Source organism: Abramis brama (genome assembly GCF_963993115.1).
Source record: "Abramis brama genome assembly, chromosome: 1".
Taxonomy (NCBI): Eukaryota; Metazoa; Chordata; class Actinopteri; order Cypriniformes; family Leuciscidae; genus Abramis; species Abramis brama.
This window is the reverse complement of record NC_139963.1, coordinates 39,988,123-40,011,425: the sequence shown is the minus strand read 5'-3', so window position 1 is coordinate 40,011,425 and position 23,303 is coordinate 39,988,123. Positions and strand designations below refer to the sequence as shown.

Genomic DNA, 23,303 nt, shown 5'->3' with positions numbered 1-23,303 from the left:
TTTAGTAGAAATTACATCAACATACCATAGACAGTATATAAACTGGACACAGCGACCCCATAGGTTTCAACGGAGAAAAGTGAAGTCAATTAGAAGCTCTCACTTCCTGATGGCTGAGCGTACTGCGCAGACTCAAACTGAGCTTGACGACGTAGATGTGACGTGAGCAACCTGTCTGTCTTCTAGTAGCTGTGCCAAGAGAAATCTGAATCATTCCCTTCCGAATCTTGCAGAGACGGAGAGTGTGAGTAGGAGGTGTCCATGAGCTAGGAGCAACTTTTGCTAAGTATTCTGATTAATTACTTTGTCATTTTGCCTCCACGTCCCCCCGATTGCCCGCGAGCTTCTCCTCCTGTCCATACGGTAATCTCTCTACTGTGCGACAGAGAGTGGTTATGACGCAATCGTTAGCCTATTTTTACAAAAACGGCTTCTACGGGGCCATAACGTAAGATACAAGGTAATGGAGCCTTTTATACATTTTCGTGTTTCTTCAGAAATAAATAATGGACAAATGGAGTCTTTAAACGCCTCAGATGTAAAGTTATTCGCTGTCAAAGTGACGCCAAAATGAATGGGAGTCAATGGAATGCTAACAGCAGGTGATGGTCCGCTAATCAATGGCGGCGCCTGGGGAAGTTTCAATATTTTATGAAACCCTGCCCCCCTGCAACATATAAGGCTTGTTCGACACTGCGCAGATGAATCGGCGGCTGACTTGAAGCAGTGCATGCCGGTAAGAAATTTTGTCCGACTTAATACAGCGCAAACGCCACGTGACTGTGACGTACGCAATCAAAGTACCACAAGAGCGATTCGAGAGTAGCCGGAGGACTCAGCCAGCGCAGCTTCTCTTTTTTTCACATGAGCGGCTGCACAAGCTCTGATGACGACACAACTGTTTCACGATTGGCCCGATTCATCGCATGACAACAATCACGTTTGTTTCATGTTTATTCTCACACCTTTAGATCTCACAAATCTGTTTTTTATAACAGTAAACACTCTTTTCATGTAGTCGCGATGTTATATTTCTGTCATGTTTATCGAAATAAAACTGATTAAAAAACGTAGACTCCACTTCATGTTGAACTTTATTCTTGTTCAAACAGACGCTGTATGAAGCAGTATAGGCCTACATAAAGTATTGAATGAAAATGTCTCTGAAACATCTGTATATTTGGCAAATATTGCATTTATTTCACTTCAGCTGTGGTAAAGTATGCAAACACAGTGCAAGCGGTCACTATGGGAACCAGAAAGTGTCCGACTTCACGTCTTCTCAACGATCGGTTACATCCAGCCGCAGCCGATGTCGAACACACCTATTGAATAATGCTGTGCGTTTCAAGGCACTTCAGTGGGCCTTTAATGACACACAAGTAACGCCAGCAAACACTTCATTAAATAAATAATAGGCCTAAACAGCTGATTTTGCTGAAATGCATAATTCATGGAACAGTTTTGACTGTATTGATTGTTTATGTTGCTAGGATGAGATCTATTTGTTGAAACGGAATTGACCAATCAGCATCAAGGACCGGAATCCGTTGCTTTTTTCTCTCTTTTTTTTTTTTTTTTTTTTTTTTTACAAAAAATGTAGGCTACTAAATGTATATTTTATGTATAATTTCTTTGGATCAGTAATTGTCCCTCATCAGCACAGCACTCTATTTCATTAATAAATGTGTGAGATGTCAATAAAAATACTACTGCATAATTACAGATCAGAAAGTGAAAATACTATGGTAGTCCGCCAACCTATTAAGTTTTACCTAACAGGAGTTTTCATGTCGGAAAAGTAACAAAAGCGTCTTTATTGAATAGGCCAGCCATTATCTTTCTTTTCAATAATACAAAAATGGAGACAAATTCCACTTAAGTATGTGTTCTGACATAAGGGCCGCAAGAGGAACAGCCTGGATAATTGGGTTGATTGCAAAAAGCAAAAAGCATGCAATTAGCTGTAATTGAAGTAACTGCTGTATTCTGACTCACTGCTGAGAGTAGCTATAGTGGATCTATAACAATGTCTTCTAAAAAACTGGAAGCAAGCAAGATAGGTGCACTTATAAAAAGCATTTATAAAGGTCAATCAAATGTGATGTTCTGGGCAGGTAATGAGTTTAATTAAAAAAAAAAAAAAAAAAAAAAAATCCTCAGGCCTGTGGACATGAGGGAATAAAGAAATGGAGCAACAGGTATGTTCCCTGATTTGTGTATATCTGTCCCAAATAGCACGCAAAAACAGAATGTTCTGTCTCAAACAGCAGACTATGTTCAAAATAGTATTCCAAAGGTGCTCGGATATTATTTCAGCTGGATTTTTAAGTCTGCATCCAGGTATGCTTTTTTTAGGTATTACCCACAATCCCCTGTGCAACAGAAGTGTTGATAAGGTGATGAGGACTGTCACTGCAAAGCAAAGGCTGCCACACAAAATGTTTCAACCTAAAAGTAATAATTAATTTGATTCAAGTCCGCTTATATGCTAACATAAACAGTGTATAACATTGAAAGTTATCCCAAATACTGGGGTATTTTTTCCCCAGTTCCATTGATGTTTCTTGGAATAGTGCACAGGGTTATATAAACCACTAAGACAAGTTAGTCATCCAGTTTTTTTCTTTTCTTTTAGACGGTTCAAATTCAATTTTTTTTTTTTTTTTTTTTTTTTTTTTTTTGAGTCAATTACGTAAAAATGTAGCTTGGTCTAATTTGATACCGATTTGATAAGTAAGACTGACTGCCCCTTGACCAACTGCTAGAAGTTCATACTAGATCTCCCAAAAATTCTGTCATCATTTACTCACCCTCAAGTTGTTCCAAACCTGTATGAGTTTCTTTCTTCTGTTGAACACAAAAGAAGATATTTTTGAAAAATTGTTGGTAACCAGACAGTTGATGGACCCCGTTGACTTCCATAGTAGGAAAAAAAAAAATACGATGGAAGTCAACGGTTACCGTCAACTGTCTGGTTAACAAATTTTTCCCCAAAATGTTTATTTTTGGGTGAACTATCACTTTAAGACACTGTCTTAATGGTTATGTTTATGTAACTGGCCCCACAACGCCACTTAGCCTATAGTTTTAGGCTACACGCTAAATTACATACACCCTATTTTAAACAAATGAAATGCCTAAATTAGGTAATGGTCTTACATTAGTTACATGATTGCATAACCTAGAGACAGATGTCGAAGCTGTTGTTTTTTCCTCTTGAGAATTGTAGGCCTACACCTAAACAAACACTCACATTTCCTGTCAGATGTCAGAGATATAAATATATTATAATATAATATATTTCAATGTATTTGGAATATATGCCACATATATTTTTGACACTTTTGGGGACCCATACAGAAAAAAATACATTGAAATATATTCCGAAATATAACAAAAATATATGAAATATAAGTATGAAATATATTTATTGGGCCAATTTCAAATATTTGCATATATTCCAAAATATATCCTGAAAATATATTTTAAATATATTTCTTTTGTGTATGGGTAAGATCATAGCATTTTGGGGAATTTGGAGCTACTAGCTCGTTGTACATTTATTTAGATTTGGCGCCCTCTAGACCAGCACTGATACTGAACAAGTGGAAGAAGAAGCAGGGATTCTATTGATTCCACAGTCGAAAATCATTTTTATGAAACGCAAGTCCCTCTCAGTTCAGTCAATACATGTATTGCGAACACATCCAGACCTTTTATGCTGCTTCATCAAAGGCATTTTTGGGCATTTGCATTGTTTCTGCTCTTTAATGCACGTATATTTTCGTTAATGTTAGATTATATTCATAAAACGTTTAAGATTTTTAGCAGTTTAATTAAAAGTAGCCTATTGCAATGAGTCGTTCGCGTATTTGTTGCAATACAGTTTGTATAAAGGAGCTGGAGAAAGCAAGTCCATGATGAGTCCTAGTCACAGCTTATAATAATCGAAGCCGAGTCCTTGAATAGACTAACATACACTGAAGGCGTTAACGGTCTTAGTGTACAGCGAGTTTTTTTGGTCTGTACATGGACAACATTATTTCAAATCTGTTGCAAATGTATACGAGCGAAACTGCGGTCCAGTATAGATTTGTTGTGCAACACTGCCACCTGTTGGAAACCTTCAATAAAACAATTAACCACGAGAGGTCGTGATTATTTTACCACCGTTCAAGATTTATTATTTTGCACGACGTGAAATGGCTTTTTTTGAAATAATAACGTTTAATAATACAGGCCAATGATCAATAAATAGCTACATTTATCAATTGTAGTAATGATCAGAATACACCTAGCCGAAAAAACATAACTTTGTTGTTTACGGTTGCCACAATTGTGCGTATAGGCTTTATTACCCGTTTTACGACTTGATTTATTTGTAAAATAAATATTGAGGAGACATTTTATTATAATAAAATACATTTCCAAAAAGAACTTATGGCTCGAAGATGATTTCCTCCATGTTTTACGACTAAAAACTGAGCAGTTGTTGCTCTGTTTTAAATAGAAAATGTAAAACTTGTCTAAAGGTTTTTTGTTTTGTTTTTTAGAGATTTAGATTTAGTATTTGTGTTTTTGTAATGATTTACGCCACGGTATCTTTAGGCTCTCTTATCCCAGTCATTGGATTATTAATGTGATCATAAGCACTCAGATCATTTAATTTGATTTCAGAAATTACCCATGCCAGCTCAAAGAGTTGTCACTATCATTTTCTCACCCTCATGTTGTTCCAAACCTGGGGTGCGTTTCCCAAAAGCATCGTTGGCCAACTATGGTCGCAAGTTCATCGCAATGTCCATTGAACTCTATTGGTAACGAGGGAACTTGCGACCATAGTTGGCTAACGATGCTTTCGGGAAACGCACCCCTGTATGGATTTCTTTCTTCTGTTGAACACAAAAGAAGATATTTTGAAGAATGTCGATAACCAAATAGTTGATGGACCCCATTGACTTCCATAGTAGTTTTTTTCCATAATATGGAAGTCAATGGGGTTTACCCTATGGGTTTACCCCATGTTCTTCAAAATTCTTGAAAAAATATATATATATTTTTTTATGTTCAGCAGAAGAAATAAACTCATACAGGTTTGGAACAACTTGAGGGTGAGTAGGCCTAAATGATGACAAAATGTTCACTTTGGGTGAACTATCCCTTTAACAAGCTGCAACCTCCTATTACCAGCAGGCGGCACTTGTAATCTATGAAAAACAATCGTATTATGATCATGTGACCTCAATATGTGAAATCAATTTTTACTAATTGCAGCTAAAATCAAGAACTCGTCTCAAAAGCTACATGGCTCGCTTAAAAATCCCTTACAATTGAGAATTTCACCCAAAAACAAGACAAAACATCATGTAAATTTGGAAATGTGCTTGACATTTATAAAGACAATAAAATAAGTGTATTTCGAGTATGGTACACACACAAAGTTGAAGGCACCTTGACTTAGACAAACACTAACAGTTCTGCCTTAGATTCAATCAAAGACAAACAAAACATATATTTTGAATTATACCCTTGAATTTAGAACTCTATTCTTAACAATACAATCTTTATTCATCAAGAATAAAAAAAACTAATAAGACAATAGTGGTGTTGTGATGCCTAAAATATATTATTTCATATATATAAATATATATGAAAATCCTAAATTTGCTTTTGTTGCCTAGAATAGTTTTTCTTAGTTGCTAGTACACTGTGCATTGTTGATCTATCTGAAATAGCAAATGTGTGCAGTTACCTCTTATATAAATGTGATTTATTGTTTATTTAATATACAAACACTTATTTATATACTCAATAAATTATATTCTTTTATTGCAACAAACTATTTATTGTACTACGTATCTGTAGATTTGAGAACGGTGGCTTTTCTCTGCAGATTATGAGACTTTTGATTGTCATAATTTTGTACTGCTGCGGAGTACATCAATGGAAAAAAAGGAGCTACTTAATATTACTTGGGCGCTCAGTATTTTCTATACACAGAAATGTTAGGTCTTATCGACTCGTAGATGTGGCATTTGTGTTACTTGCACACTAACTGAAGCATTTGCAACACTCGCTGCTGTAAAATATCATGTTTGGCTACTCGTATCTTTAAAGCAAATACTTCAAGTTAAAAACGTTGCATTTGAGCTGGACTTCTGCCTGCAGAGATAGTTACGCTTTTCGCTCCAGGTGCCAAATCACATCATCAAGGTGCAGATGGAAGATCTTCGTGGAGGACAAGTTGAGTGGATCATGGCCAGACAAAATATCTCAGCTCTGCTGATAGACTGCTTTTAAAAGTCACCGTCAGACAGAGTCACCACAGGAACTGATGTGTCTGTTGAGCAATAGCTGCGAGTACATGGCACCCTCCTGCATTGTTTCCATGCAAAACAAGGAGAAAAATTATTCCAACCTTCTCTACCTCTTTCACTCACATAATACACACCCTGAGATACTCATTCATCCTTAGAGGAGGAGTGTATTAGCCCATTGTGCGGTGATCCCCCCACCCCGGAGCAGCAAGCCGTGTTGGGACATAATGAGTGTTAATCTGAAGCTACTCATAGTGTTTGTTATAGTGCATCTCTGCTGCAGCGGGTGGAAAGGGGACGAGGTCATTTGTTAAGCGTGATGGTAGCATAAGAAGTTGGGATGTAGCCCTCGTCCCCGTTGCTCCGGCGCACCCGCGTCCACCCATCGCCCTTATCCTCCTCCACTACAGACAGCACCTCTCCTTCCTGCATGGATATGGTTCCTTCGCTGGAGCCTGTTGACAGATGGATGATGGTGGAGGCGAGTGTCAGAGGAAAAGTGGTGGATATGATATTCGCCAATGCTTGTGCGAAGGCATTAAATCGTACCTGGGAAATTGTAGAGCGCTGTGCATTGACCAATAGGTGCGGCGAGTTCCTCTTCCTCAAAGTCGTCATCAAACTCGGTGTATATGGCATGGGAGGGGTCCGCGTCATCTGAGAGAGCTCCAGGACTAAAAAAAGAGCACAGGACAATTCTGATTATGTAGACACAATGTAATCGCCTTGACCAGATTCAAATAAATGTACGGTTTCTAAAAAAAAATCTGAATAAGACTGCTGATATATTCCTGTTTATTTGCATTCTGTGTTTATTTTTATCTCTGTGTATCCACATTACTAAGTAATTTGAGTAAAACAAGAGAAGTGAAGTTACGAGAACTCGATGACTTATTACAAACATTTAAGAGGACAAATTATGAGGAATAAAATGTTCCTTAATCATTTGAGAAGAGCTTGCTCTACTATGAAAACATACTATTACTGTCAAAACACATAATTTCTTTCCCAGTGCCCAGATGACTGGGGTGTAGTCAACATCACAAAGTAATAATAATAATAATAATAATAACAACAAGAGAGAGCGAGAAAGAAACTAAAGAAAAAAAATTACTAACATTTCGGACTTTCAATTTAATTGTGATGTTTTTTATGTAATATAGAAAAAAATCTATTAATCATGCCCCTGATGCATAAAATTCCATAATAATACCAAAATATAAAAATTATTGCAGACTGGATACAAGGTCCACTATACAATTGACTTCTAAAGCTTGTCTCTTCCAATTGTGTTATATCTTTATTATTTAGGGAATTTTTCTTTTTTTTAAATTAACACAGTGAAATCACGTCCAACATTTTGCTATTCATTGCGCTCTTGTGTGCTGTTGTCAAGGACACAAATGATGAGTTGATTAAATATATAATGGTATTTACACAAGAGAGTAGAAGGAAAACAACATGCATTTCTTAAGTTTATAGGAAACATGCTGATAACACTGGTCTGCGTTCTGCGTTTTTACAAATCGTCTGCTTCAGAGATAAAAATGTGCTATTTATTATGTATTTTGATGTGCTGAATTCAAATATGACAATTAAAACAACTGGCTACTGTTTTTTTACATCTCTGTGTATTGTGTAGATAGTACCCGTCACCTGTCCTGTTTATGCAACCCTTTAAAAATCACCAAAGGGTTATATAAATCAAATTTTCTTATGAAACAAAATGTAAAAAAAAAAAAGTGCATAGATTAGTCCTAATCAGTGTCTACTCTGGTCTTCTTGGCTTGTCTCTTGTATTCATTAAATGGAGCATCGCTTTGTCACTGTCCAGCAATAGTCTGCCAGCATTGATGGGCTCCGTTTAAGTTATCTGCCCTGTTCACACAAGTACGAGACATCTCTGCTCACTTTGGCTAAACAGAAATGTGCACCTTTGCAAAATCAAACACTGACAATTAAGAAAACTGTATGACAGGGGTGCAAAACTTAGTTCCTGGAGGGCCACAGCCCCGCAGAGTTTAGCTTCAATTCTAATAAAACACACCTGACCCAGCTCATCTAGTCCTTCAGGCTTACTTGAAAACTACAGAATTACGTATTGAAACTAAACTCTGTAGGGCTGTGGACCTCCAGGAATTGAGTTTTGCACCCCTGCTGTATGATTCCTAGAACTGACATGGGGCAATTTGTTCAGCAGCGTGATCGTTATGATTTCATCATCCATGACTAATAACAGCTGCGTCTGAAATCGCCACCTATACCCTTAAATAGGGCACTATTTGAGAGGAAAGCCATTTGTATTGGTGTCCTAAACCATAGTGGATGTTATCTAGTGCACTCATTCAATCCCATAAAACACCACAATAACGAGTACACAACTGATGTACGCTCAACGGCTAGAGAATACCCATAATGCACTGTGAGAGTCGTGCGCCGAATGAATTACATCTTCTGACCAGATGGCGGCGCCTGCAGATAAATCATCCATTTTCCAAAACGCTGGTCCAATGTGGCTACAGCGTAATATCACACAGGTGTAAATACATTTTTAATTGATTACTTAATTGTTTAATTTAGGTTTATACATAGTTGTTTCCATGACAGAGTCCAAATTGACTCACTCATTTTCATTCACTCCTTCAAGTAAACTATATTAGTGGACTAATGTAGGGAATAGTGAATGAGGGTTTAGGGGGCGATTTCAGACACATCCAACATGATGCAATTCATATCATGTGACGCAATACCAGCTTCAGATGGTATCATTCATTGTTTTGCCTATAAAGCAAGTACTGTCCAAACCCAGTCATATTCATAGATCCAGTCAAAGATGTATTTTAGCCATTTCTGGTTTAAACTGAGATCCCTTCTCTTTATTACTCACTTATCCTCCGCCATTCCCAAGTCAAGGTCGTGTATCCTAACCCAATAGCATATCTTGAAAACTAGAGCCAATCAACAATTTTAAGCATTGTTTTCGTTCTCAGTGACCCAGAATTAGTGAAGTTTGACTACATTAATTTCAAGAGCATTTTGGTTGTAGACGTCCAATAGCTGTGAAGCAGGAGAAAAAAAACTTTTTCAGAAGGATTAAAGTGATACTTCACCCAAAAATGAAAACACTATCATCACTTATTCACCCTCAAGTTGTTCCAAACCTGTATGGGTTTGTTTCTTCTGTTGAACACAAAAGAAGATAATTTAAAGAATGTCTGTAACCAGACAGTTGATGGACCCCTTTGACTTCCATAGTAGGAAAAAAAATACTATGGTAGTTGATGGGGTCCATCAACTGTTTGATTACCAACATTCTTCAAAATTCTTTCACAATTCTTTTGTGTTGAGCAGAAAAAACATCGGATGCCCATTTTCCACAAGTTGGTATGATTCTTTAGGGTCTTCATGTAAAGTTTGTAACATACTTTGGTTAAAATTACTCAATGGTTGTGTAAAACAACATCCTTTTACCTCCTCAAAAACAGCTCTGTTCACAGCGACCCGTTTGGTGCATGTCTCTTTAAATGATAATGAGCAACTGCTCACCCCACCCCTCTCTTCCATGGGGCGTGTCGACACAAGACAAGTAAAGTGATGCCTTGGTGGACAGTATACAAATGGCTGAGGGCGGAAATATGCTAATACGGAACAGTCTGTCAGTGGTCGTGGGCGGAGCATGAGCAATATGACATCATATTGCTCAGAAAATCCAAACGGCTTGATTATTGAGAATGTTTAGGCTTTTTGACACATTTACACACAAAGACACATTTATATGCAAACACCATATAAAAGTGAATTTTGCATCCGATGACCCCTTGAATCCGAATACACACCATAATTAGAAATAAAAATTGTTGAAGTAAAACTGACCTGCTGGGGTTGTGAGCACCGTTATTGTTCAGAGAGTGAGTGGAGTATCGTATCGAGTCTCCCCGGCCCCCTGCTTCTGCAAGCCAGGACTACAACAAACCAAGAAGTGAGTGAGCTGAGAAAGTCTTTATGAAGCGGATAAAGATTTACAGACAGCGTTAAAACTGAAACCTCATATTTGTTGAGATCTCCTCGCAGTCTTTCCATGTTTTGTGCCGTCTGAGTGATCTGAGGTGCCAAACTGGCAGGATCTCCCATCTGAGGGTTTTTCTCATATACATCTTTCATTTTACCCAGAGCCTCACTGCAGAGAGATATAAATGTATTTATTTAAGATAGAGAGAGATTGATCGTAAAAGACAAAAGACAAAGAACAAACAGATACGGTTACTCGTGGCACTCAACACCACTGATTCCTCAGAGACCTGAAGAGCTCAGTAAACAAAGCCCAGACCCCGGTAACCCTGAGGATTCAGCTGTGGCCGGTTGCCATGGAGATGGTTGTCGGAGAGGCGACTCACCTCTGATCCATTTCCTTCTGCAGCTCCTTGCTGATGTCATCGATCTTCTGCTGCAAGCGTTTCCTGCGCTGCTCAGGAGGAAGATGGGTGAAGCCCTCCGTGTCCACAGGCTGAGGAGAGATGGGTCGGGGGAGATAGTGTCACTCACAGAGATTCACACCAACACACAACCCCACCAACACCACAAGATAAGCCGTGAAAGACGTCAACCAGAGAGCCAACAGTAAGAGTTCAGATTTGCAGAAGCAAAAGATGTAATGTAGCAATTCGTCACAAGGGTAATTACACCACCTGTTACAATTGTTCCACTTAAACACTACAGGCTGTATGCTTAAACGAGATTTTGGCAACACATTTCTCATTTATGACAAGTAAGACATGCTTAAATGGGTGATAAGTAGTTTTACTCAAAAGAATGTTCTGGGTTAAATAAAACTAGCTTTTTGAACAGAATTTGTGACATGCTGTCGACTATTCTGTAAAGGAATAGTGACCAGAGGGGTTTAAAGGCAGAGTTGTGAAGCTAATATTTATGTTAACACAGTTACATGAAATATTTTTAGTAGGGCTGTCAAGCGATTACATTTTTTTAAACGAAATAATCACACAATGTGGCGATTATTTAATCGAATTAATCGTATGTCAAATTTGGCTGAGACATTACCCCCATAAGATAATTTAAAGTCATAATTGTGTTAAATAGCACAATATCAAATAGACATTACAAAAAGTAGCTTTAGAAAAATTATTTTATTTGATTAAACAATTTATTAGACAAACGTTTAGGCTTCAACGGCCACGAGGGTGAGTAAATGACGACAGAATTTTCATTTTCGTGTGAATTATACCTTTGATGGGCTTTTTATTAAAATGGTAACTGAAATGTTTTTTTTTAATGAAATGATACTCTAAGTAAGAAACTAAAACTGCCAGTAGGTGGCAGTAAAACTTTAAATGAGTAAGTCATTGATTCATTCAAACGGCTGATTCATTCAGGAATTAAGCAAGTGGCTTTCTTTATGAATGGGCCATTGAAACATTGGTTCACCCGATTTATTCACTAAAAACGTGCACCATGACGCCCTGCATCATGTTTGCCACCATCAACTGGATGAAATAGGTCTAGGGCGGGGCGGATGTGTTAAATGTGTTCATTTGAACGCGCTATTTTTTAACCAGAACTAATTAATTCAATTAAAGTGTTAAATTGACAGCCCTAATATTTAGTAAAACATTTCATATTGATTACTTCCTTTGATGCTCGACACGTGTGCACTTGAAAGTTTGGGCTTTTTACGCATACACTATATGCGTACAGTGCGTGACGTAAATTGTATCATCAGTATACATACATACGTATGTGCAAAGCTAGATTTTTCTAACCTGCACATACATGTATATTGAATTTTTTGAATTTCTTGCTGTTTCACGGTCAAAAAAGAAACAGATGAGACAGAATACAACAACAGCAACTTTAGTTTTAACAAGTACGGTCATAACCTTTGGAGATAGAAGTTACAGTCAAAGAGCACAGACAATGGACAAGGATGAAACTTTCTGTTGTGCATGTGTCGAGCGCCTGTGCTAGACTTATATTTTAAAGCTGGACTTTACTTAGAGCAGACGGGTTTAATAGCAGCACTAGCCTAATGTTAGTTGAATGATGAAATGTAATGGCTACACTATCAAAAAAGCGCGACAGTTTCATATTTTTAGCTTTTATTCACAGTGCTGTAGACTTGCCCCATAGACCTCCAAAAGTGTATTGCTGTTTTCAATTGTTTTTACAAACCCGAGGGAGAGATGTCATCAATAGGGTATAGATTTAATTTAACCAGGAATATTCCTTTGAGCAACCCTCAGTGCATTTAAACCAACTTTAAAACGTCCAATATAGTACACCGTAACAGCCTGGCTTAAGCATCATTGCATAGATTATGTGTTTATATGCCTTTGTGTTTGCAGTGTCTCACCCTGGAATAGCTTGTCACGGTTTAAGAGCCATGATATAGAGTGTACTGTTAATAAGCCCAGAGGCTTCTGTGCCTTTTACTGACAATGGCCACCTCTACAATAGTGAATGATAGAAAATCTGTCGTTTTAGAGAAGATGTAGAGGTGGTCATATGTGAAAATCCTCAGAAGCAGAAAAAAATCCAATAAAGACAGAGGAAGTGGGATATACATGTATACGGCAAGTACGGCCCATACCATTTTAAGCTTCTCTGGAGCAAACTAAGAAAGAGAGAAATAAACAGACAGTGCTTTATAAGCTGGCATCACACTAGTCAATTTTTTTCCTTCTGATTCTTTAGTCTCTCATGCTGGTCACTTCACTTTTGTCTAGTTCTGCATCTTACAAAAAGCAGCTCTGAACGCAGTGAGAAACGCAGATTTCAGATCTTAAGTTTTTGCGTGACCTGCTTCTTATAGGAACCCTGAAGTATCATGCAATATCATGAAACATGATTGGATTAGCACAGCCCTAGTAGATGTGCATAACCAATAAGCTCTGATTCAACAACTGACATGCTTCTGCACTGCTCAAATCTCATCCAAACAGCATCAAATTCCTGACCATTGTCGACCGTGATTGTGTAAACATGCATTTTTGGCATTCGCCCTGAACTTGCATGGGCAACAAAATAAGAAAGCAAAGGCAGAACAGTCTACTTTTATTTAAATTAAGTCATGTTTTCACATAAGCTGACAAGTTATGCTGGAAAACATGAACATACTACAAGCTCCAGAGGGACAAACACAATCACACTCACTCAAAGGACAAAGATACTACGTGAAGTGCATTCTAATTCAGTCTTTGCTCCAGTTCTTATTTCAGCAAGCTTCATGTTGATTTGATGCCAATATGGGACGTTTAAACGCATGGGAATGAGAAAGAAATATCCGAGGCAGTTGTATAATGAAAGAGCTTGAAAGCCTCACTGCCAGAAGAGGTTGAGATTTGTGATGTCAGCCTTAGCTACAACTCAGTAGGTGTTAGAAGTGTACTAGAGGAGTGTGGTAGGAATAGGTGAAAGGTTGGTGCTGTTGTGGTTAAAGATGAGTGGTGAAAGAGCTGTGATTTCTACTTCATTCCATGTGCATGTGACCACAACTCAGACCCAGATCAATCTAGTGCTGCTGAACGCCTTAAAGAGACGTGCCAAAAACAGCAGCACACAGGTGTAGCAAACTTGCTTGATCCCTGACCGGTCACACTCACCGTTCTCTTGAGGGTCCGGAAGGAAGAGATTCGGGGTTTGACTGTCTTATTGATTTCCTTCAAACAGTACGACAGGGGGTCCCGGCCAAACTTTGGGGAAGGGGGTCCGTTAGCGGGCGAGGGGGTGGGGGGTGTGGAGAAGGGACTGAGCGAGGACGAGGGAAGCTAGGACAGACACCAGGCACAAACCCAGAGGAACACAGGGACAGGACGGCAGGAGAGGGACAGGGGGAAGGGTAAAAACAAACAAAAAACATATATGACAAGGGAAAATAAAGAGACACCATCAAACACCTCAAAGCAACATCAAAACAGCAACGAGGACAACACTGGACCAACCTTAGCAAGAGCCAAGAGAAGCAAGACAAAGAAAACCCAAACCCACAACAGCCCCAAATCCACAAGCCCCAGCAAAGCCAGATGAAGAAGCAAACAATGGCTCCATCAGAAAACAATAAAAGTCTTGGCTTGTTCAATGGGTAATGTGGCCTTCAAGAGATGCAGGAATGATGGTAAGGACATACATGAATGGCACCACAATCTGAGGTCATGTAGATTACACAACTATGGTCTATGCAAACTTTGCTTAATGTTGATGAAAAACAGTTACAGTTGAAAAATTTTTTTTTTATGTGGCAGCACGAAAACAGACAAAAAAAAAACAAGGCATAAATTACACGCCTACAGCGAATCCACTGCTTTTTGTCTTTTCATTTGCTAAAGAGGTTCTGGTCTTTGTCAGAAAAAAAAGCAGAAATTACACCAAAATGTCCATTTCATTCCAACCAAAATCTCTTGAGAGCACATCACAATGACAGCCAAATGCATAAGCTTTCAAGAAGAATTTGCACTGTAGGCAGCATAAGAATAGTCAATGTAAACAATCTACAAAACTATTACTGTTTTACACCCCACTATGGATGTAATGAGTGGAGCCACTTTTTGCCCAATCAGCATTCGGAGGTTTATGTTGGATTGCATAGCAACAAAATGGCCTAAAAATGAAAGGAGCCCTGATAATTCAGTGAATAAGCTGTGCACACTTGCTCTTTTCAGAAGTGAGCTGCCTATAAAGACAACCTCACAGTTAAATCTACAGCTCAGAGTTTATTCCAAAAGAAGCTGACAATAGCTAAGATACTAGTTACTCTAATAAGCACACAAGAAACTCAATTAATGCTCACATGTTGATTCAAAAACAAGACTTATCAAAAAAAACAAAAAAAAACAATACACAAATATTGGATGAAATCATGCATTAATTAGATGGAACTACTTTGAAAAAAATATATACATTGCAATCTGGGATTATTGTTGTAGGATAAATGTGATGCTAGTAAGACATCTTATATTGCAGCATAATTTTGAAATATTTTTCACATTAGGAGGGCCTATGACCCTTATGATAAGTTTTATAGGTGGGCAGTTCACAAAGTGGAACAGAGCAAATAAGCTTCACCCTGATACAATAATTTTTTTAAAGTTTTAAAACCTACAATTGCATCAAACAATCCCCTACAAGTTATATGGCTAAACGAATGACAGTTTGGTGCTAAAAATAAGTATTTCCCCTTCCATTGGTTTTAGCTTCTCGAGATTGCGACTGTCTCAGCCGGAAAGCAAACATGCACGGCGAGCAAAAAGTAAAGCGTCAAGGAATAAAGGAAGATGTTTGATCTACACGACTAAGGGTAAAGGAAGAGGGAAGTAGATTTGAGGTGCAACTTTTGTAAAACACGACAAAAACTTGATATTTGCTTATTCGCAAGGAAAAGAATGGATCTGCACAATGATTAGGACTGAAATTAAACAAGACAAGACTAGACATTTAAGCTGGCAAGCTCAGGAAGGCTGGCAGAGGAAGCGCTGAGGGTCATGTGAAGAACGCCAAGCATTGAACAAGCAGGAAATAAGATTATTGGAGGAGCAGGAAATGACATTATTAATATGAAGGTGAAGTGTTCCTAGAAAACACTTCAGACCTATATAGGCCACAGGGACAAAGAAAGATCCATTGAATCCTATGCAGAGCTCTGAATCATCACATGACTGAAAAGGGAATGTTTTTAATGCTTCGCCTCCAACCCTCATTTTAAGAGGATTTTTCTCCTTAACAACTTAACCAGATGCAACCGAGCATCTTTCCTGATGGCAAACAGTGCACAAAGGTGTCATTGTGATGGGACTGAAGGATATTTTATACAGCATATAATAGCAGTAGTGTGTGTGTGTTAAGGCCCATAGCAGAGGCAGCAGTGTCCCAAAGAAAAGCACAGACACAGCAGAATGAGCACTAGGTCACACGCTGAGCTAAACAACAGAGCTGGGGGCTTTTCAATCCCCATTTACAGCCAGACAGCCATGCAAAGGGTGTATACTGGAAAACCGTCTGTGTCGGGTGCATCAGAGAGATTGAGAGCTGGGGTAAGGAAAGGTGATGGATGATTTAAAAATCATGCATCTTTCAGCTGTGGGAGGGAGACGAAGGGTGCAAGAGACCACAGCTCTATACCTTTACTTTACCTTTTCTAGTGACCTTTCAAAGACCTGAAACAATGTTTTTCCCACAAATCATCTCAAGCCAACCCTTTGTTACTTTTCAGACTCTCCTTTATCATATTGTAGGGCAGGAGTCTAACCTTAATTCAACTTGAACCAATTATTCAAGGTCTTCAGGATAACTTAAATTTTCCAGGCAAGTGTGGAGCTAAATTTATGCTGGTGGTCCTACAGGAGTGGGATTGGACATCTCTTCAGGAATTGGCACTGTAGAAACCTGTAACAGATCTACGGTTCTGGTGGCTGGGTTCAAAGTTGCCTCTAGATGGTTCAATTTGGTCAAGCTTCATTTAGATCAGGAGTGTCCAATTCTAGTTTAGTTTAGCTCCAACCCAAATTAAACACATCTGAACCAGCAAATCAAGCTCTCCAGTAACACTAGAAACTTCCAGCCAGCTAAACTTTGCAGGATTATGGCCCCTCAGGAACAGAATGGGACACCCCTGATTTAGATGGTTGATCAGGTGGACTATCAGAAGTTAGAGCTGTCAGACCAGTATGGACAAGCTGGTGGGATCTGGTTGAGATGGTTAACTAAGCTTTGGCCATTTTTGACTGGTATGACAAGGTTTTCCAGCAGGGAACTTTACATCTCCACAAAGAACACAGGGATTTCATCAGATGGAACTCTGGTTTCATGGAGTGGTGAAGCCTACCTTGCTCTTCTTATTAAACAACCGGAAGGTTTTATTCTTGTTCTTGCCCAACAGCTCTAGGGGACCTTTAGGAGTGCCAAGGCTGCTGTCCGAGGAGGCCCGGTTGATGCCCTGACTGTAGTCCTCAAACTCCAGATCTCCTGGTCTCTCGAAGCCAGACTTATGTTGCTCTATAAGAACCACAGAGTCCTGAATAACACAGAGAAGTGTTAGCTACCTTATGTGTCGGTTTGCAGAAGGTTGACTGCTCTCTCAAAGTATTTGGCTTAACGCAGAGGTGTCCAATCCCTCTCCTGGAGGGCTAATGTTCTGCTGAGTTTAGCTCCAACCTGCCCAATTACACTAGTAATCCCTAGTTCAGGTATGTTTAATTACAACTGGAGCAGGATTGTGGCCCTCCCGGAGCAGGATTGGACACCCTCGGTTTAATGAGAGCAGGAAATGAGGAATGTTTTTCTTAGAAAAGCAACTCGACTTACGTTCCTCTCGTTTACATTCGTGCCAGCTCTGGTAATGCCCTCCAGACACTTCCCAATGATGGGCATGACTTGACGCTCCGTGTCTGCAAACTGGATGTAGCCCTGTGCCATCTTTTTAATTCGCCGTTCATCCATGTCCTGCAGATTCTGCAGAGAAAATAACATGCATATAACTCTAGATATCAGTATAAAGTCTGCAAGACTGTTTGGGATCATTCCCATAGTAAGCTGATAGAAACAGATGCGTCTCGACATGTTAGGACTGAGGCGGGTGCTTCTTACATTGAAAATAAGGGGCATGTCCGTGAAGTAGAACTGATTCTGTTCTTTGTTGTACTTCTGAAGCTGTGCAGCATAGTCGTTTTTACACTCTTCTGCTATGTGTGTTCGCATATGTGCCTGCTGTTTGGCCTATGGTCAGATAAAAAAAAAAAAAAGTTAAATCAGACCCATGAACATAAAGAGGAACAAGGAAACAACAATAATGCATTTGGATATAATGGAAATGAGATGGCAGGATGGGAAGATGTGCATACAAAGGTGTGGCAACACCTGTGAAACCTTTTGGGGAAACGAATACCTTCTCCACGTCGGCTTTGGTAGCATTGAGGTCTTGATCTGTTTTCTCTGCATTTTGAGTAGCCTTTTCTGCTTCTCTCCACTCCCTTTCAAATCGTTTTTTACTCTATAAAAAAAAAAAAAGAGAAAAAAAAAAAAATCAAAGCTATCCCTGTTGGTTATTACTTACACAATGCTCTTATTTTCAGCCATTAAAGGGATAATTTACCCAAAAGTTAACATTGTGTCACCACCAAACCTATATCACTTTCTTTGTTCCTCTGACATATTACTACTGGCTATTACACACAAATAAAACAAGGCATTTAGCATCACCAAATGCAAACCTGCTATGAGTATTCATGCGGCATATTTGAATATACATTTAAAAGTCCCTGTGAAGGGGCTTGAGTGCGGTTTTATCAAAATATGCTTATGGTAAGCATATTTACACTGCCAGAATAGGTCTTTATTTCCTATATAGTGCACTATGTGCCGTTCACATAGTGTGAGTAAGTGTGTGAATAAGTGATTGATTTCAGGCACAGTTGTGGGAAGCTTCAGATTCTAGAGAGCATTTGATTGGATAGACAATATGGTAAGTTCTTCTAATTGTGAATTTTGCCATACTTTTGGAGCACCCTCTCTTACTGATGAGCTTTTATTGAAATAATTTTTGGTATTTTTGTAGCTTAACAGCATCTATCCCCACTCACTTTTATTTCTTGGATAATATCAGCATTAATATTCTATCGAACATCTTTTGTTTTCCAAAGAGGAAAGAAAGTCATACTGGTTTGGAACATGATTTCTACGTGAAAGGCGGCGGAGCCTCAGTGCCACACCCACCTAGTACGTAATCGCCACGAACCAACGGTAGCACGAAGGTGTTTACCAGCTGGAGTGAACTTTTCTGGAAAGTTCGCTTTGGCAAGTTGTTTCAAACTCCCAAAACGAACTCCAAACGAACTTCATTTGGCCTGATTTTGTTCGAAATGACATCACATCAGGGCTGTGTTTCCCAAAAGCATCGTAAGCCTAAGTTGATCGTAAAGACCATTTGTGGCAATTGTTGTATGATCAACTTACGATGCTTTTGGGAAACGCACCCCTGTTCGTTCTGGTATTTCGTATATTGGGGCCTTAACACTGTTTTTCCCGACCACCCTTGTGTAAATGATTACAACATTGAAAAACAATAATAGGTTTAGAGAGATCAAATTTTGATAAAACATCTAAAACAATTTTATTTCTTTAAAATAATGTGCACGAAAGAATATTATGTAACTATGGACATTAATTAATAGTCAATTGTGAATTTGTTATCATAATGAAGTCTGAAATAGCTGCCCGTTGTTAGCTAACTGAAAAAGCTAAATTACACTGCATATCGAAATAGCTATTTCTGTTTACATTCCTTACCCTTACCTGAATAAACACAACGGCCACAGAAACAAACGGTAAACAATCACTTTCAGTCCCCCTACAAAAGAGCTCTCTCCCCACAGCGCTTAAGCCACAAAGAGACGTGACGCAAGCCTCTGACAGGGTGCAAGAGCCAGTCAGATCTGGATGCTCAATGATACACTCAAAGACACACCTCCCACAACAGGGTCTCCATCACAACCTGTCACAGAGAGAAACTTACAATGTCGAGCTGCTTGTAGGTGCCCTCCAGAGACTGTTGTGCTTTCTTGGCATCTGACAGATGCTGTTCATTATAGACAGAAAGAGAGAGAGAGAGAGAAAACATGGTCATTGTGCTTTGGGCTTTCTGACATAAAATCTAATTTTGGAAAACAACTTTTTTTATATTTTCTGAAGAAAAATATGAGTGCTTGCTTGTACAAAACTGAAAACCATGATTTATAAGATTAAAGTCTGCATAAAATAAAAATTCATCCCATCTATTTTCTAAATGAATCATTCATAATAAGATCCATAACATGCATCCATTTCTTTTCTTGACTTCAGAATTTTTAATTAAAGCCCCCGGTGGTGAAAACCAAGCTTTTAAATGTTGTTTATATGTCTATGTGGTGTTTTTAATATGCTTTAAGACAAACCATGAGCAAATTCATAAGTCAACACCATTGCCGAGTATTTTCTCCTTAAAACTGCAGTGAACCAAAGACCGTCTCAAAAACGCGTTTTGAAATCGCTGGTGTTTCTGACGTCACAAACTACCTTATAATCAATCACGTCAACGTGTGATCATCAGTGAGTGGATCTCTGAGCTGGTGTGAGTGAGTGGAGGCGGGGATAATTTGCATATTCATAGAACCGCATATACTAAATGAGGCAAGAGAGTTACATTCAAAGCTATTTTAAGGCATGCAGAACTTTTTTCTAGGAAAAAACTTTTAAATATGTCATTTTGGTGATCAAAGACAAGTTTTAATGGATAAAATGATTGACTTCAGGCCAGGGATACTTTAAAACATAAATCGTCTCTCTTCTCTCAAGTGAAGCTGAACTCTGGTGATGTATGCCGGAGTTCTCTAATCATTCAGTCTGCTTAAACCCCACCCCTTTCTTACTATTCAAATCAGACTCCATCCAATCAACAGCTGATGAACCCTCCTTCTACAAGCGTCTATGTGATTTTTTCCAGGCAACAATACTTTTTAAAAAAATCGTTTTTTAACAGCAAAAACGCGTTTTGTGTGAACCTGCCCTTAGAAAGGAAATAGCACACCTCTCTCAAGCAAAGAATATTTACTTCACAAATCTGAGGTATCATTCTAGTCTATATCAACAACATGTTGGGTTGAGTTTAATACTCATGTTTAGTCATTTGTTTAAATGTCTGACTCTAAGTATGAGCAATGGTAATAGTGATTTGTGCCTTAGGAAGCACAAACACTAAAACAGTGTCCCATAAATTCCAAGTGACAAACAAGAGGAGACAGCTGAGGTTATATGGTGAGCTTTAACTGTTGTTTATGAAGATCATAAACAGTGTTGCGCAAATCAAAAAGAGCCTTCCTCCCCAATAGACTATAATGTTTCTTCACAAGTTCTCCACTGCCTTTCCTTTTTACCCACAATCCCCCTCTCTGTGTCCTTCCCAGCCCTCTGTTCCACAGCATGCTTTATTTTAAGCATGGCCCAGTTTCTCCGACTGCCTCTCTCGCTCTCTCACCATCTTGCGCTCCTGTTTGAGATCCTGGAGGTACTTTGTGAGCTCGATGCAGATATTGATCATCATGTTCTCAGCGATCAGCTCCCTTTGGCCTGCGTAGTCATTCATCTCATTCAGGATGTCCAGAAAGGCCTGGTGATTGGAGAACCTAAAGAAAAGTGATACGAATGAGATACAACGCAAGAGATCTCCATGGCCTTCTTTTAGTCATTTGTGATAACTCATGTTCATTCATTCCCCAATGAATCTTTCATTTCAGACTCATTTTGGGTGGAAAAAAATCAAAAATCAAACCTCATTAGGATTTGAAAGCAAGTTTTACACTATGCATACAAAATATGTATAAAATAATAACCAATAATTTAATAGCCCACTTTCACAATCCAATCAAACCCTGATGTTTAACTTGTAAATGCGCCACATTGCAGAGGTTCAATGTGTTGTGAATGTTGTTTCATCACCTGTGGCTGATTCAAATAGTGCCTGATTTCCATGAGTGACTTCATTAGTTTAGCTTTCCAGAGGGAGCATACGTAAAGTCATTCACACGTGTATGCGCTTGTTTGTTGAACTAATATGCTTTTGTTTGGAGTCGGCAATGGCCCCACAGGTCCTGCTGCTCAGTCACCGTAGCAACATCAGACATAGCTCAGCGTACCACAGTGAACTGATTATAGTGACTGGGGATTTGTCAGCTTTATTCTCTGATTGCACATTGTTCAGGTTGGATAGTTCAATTGTCATCACAATTGAGAGGAAAATAAGATTACCTGCATTCCTGCTCTTCTTTGCTGCCTCGTTTAGGGCTGTATTTCTTGGTTAAATTCCTAGCAACCAGAAAAAAGATCCACTGGATCAACAACATCATAATACTGTCATTTGCAAGTGCTCAAGTTTCAAATAGCAAAAGGTTGCATAACATGCCACGTTGGAGATCGAAAACTGCAGAGGTCCTGCCGGAGCAGGTGGCCGTGAAGCATTTGCATGGGGCATTATGTTCAGAACATTTGTCCTTTCCAAGACACAGACAGAGTATTTTGGGGTATGTCATAGGGACATTTTCTTTACTCATTTTTCTTACCATAACACTAATCAGGCAGAAAGGGAGTTTCCATATCTATATCTGCGGTCTATATCAGGAGTTTTCAAACATATGATTTAATATCCCTAAGTTACATCAAGCGTCAAATCAAGTAGAATTAAATGTAGCTGCATGATGCAACCACTTTTTGTTGGTACATACGCTGAACAGGTCTGGTATAAAGAATATTTTTGTTTAGGTGGCCAAAATGTCCGCCGATAGAAAAAAGTTTTGCTCAGCAAGAAAAATAAATGAGAGGGAACATTGCAGTTAACTATAACTATATTAGCGTCCACACAACAGCAGACAATATTGTTCTGTTTATCATAAGCATGTTCTGCACTTTAGTTGTCTGCCGCTTTAAATGCTCATGCTCTTTACAGCAGGATGGATTGTGATTGGCTCCATGTTTTTGTCAATGTTTTTATCATTCATCAGCTGGAAAAAAATGATGTAAAATTATTGTTATTGCTGTGGTGTGGACTGCTATTCTTTTAAATTTAGAATGATTTTTTTTTAAAAACATCTTTATCGTTAACATCATCGTCTTTGGTGTGAATGGGCCTTTCTGCTGGAGCAGGATTTTGGACCAAAGAAATTCACTGTGGACGGGACAACGGCAAAACGTTTGCAGAAATATAAGGGTCAATGACACTATTTTTTGTCTGTCTCTATTAATTTATTCAAAAATGCATTGAAAACAGTATTTATACATTCAATGTCTTGAATTGTCTCTTCTATGGTATTTTTTAAACTCTGAATCAACATGCACCAATGCTAAGTTTTTTATATATTGTAATCATTATTTAATTATGCATTAATACATTACTTGTAATAATTACTTCAATGAGCTCATTGTTTCTGCCTAAAATGTATACATGATGTTAGC

At 38.6% G+C, this 23,303-nt stretch overlaps 1 protein-coding gene across 2 annotated transcripts in view; it reads right to left on the bottom strand.

The window, feature by feature from the left end:
- Positions 1-5,370: 5,370 nt before the first annotated feature.
- trip10a (thyroid hormone receptor interactor 10a) overlaps positions 5,371-23,303 on the bottom strand; it is a 31,781-nt gene continuing 13,848 nt past the window's right edge. The window contains exons 3-15 of one of the 2 annotated variants that reach the window (XM_084135962.1): positions 22,104-22,160; positions 21,334-21,481; positions 19,837-19,899; positions 18,211-18,315; positions 17,913-18,041; positions 17,631-17,777; positions 17,152-17,340; positions 13,937-14,101; positions 10,715-10,824; positions 10,365-10,497; positions 10,194-10,282; positions 6,870-6,994; positions 5,371-6,775 (exon numbers count right to left, since the gene is read on the bottom strand). In XM_084135962.1, coding sequence (XP_083992088.1) covers positions 6,624-6,775; positions 6,870-6,994; positions 10,194-10,282; positions 10,365-10,497; positions 10,715-10,824; positions 13,937-14,101; positions 17,152-17,340; positions 17,631-17,777; positions 17,913-18,041; positions 18,211-18,315; positions 19,837-19,899; positions 21,334-21,481; positions 22,104-22,160 — 1,612 coding nt within the window. In that variant the 3' untranslated portion in view covers positions 5,371-6,623. The remainder of the gene's footprint in view (positions 6,776-6,869; positions 6,995-10,193; positions 10,283-10,364; positions 10,498-10,714; positions 10,825-13,936; positions 14,102-17,151; positions 17,341-17,630; positions 17,778-17,912; positions 18,042-18,210; positions 18,316-19,836; positions 19,900-21,333; positions 21,482-22,103; positions 22,161-23,303) is intronic. The other variant, XM_084135963.1, reaches the window with a different exon arrangement.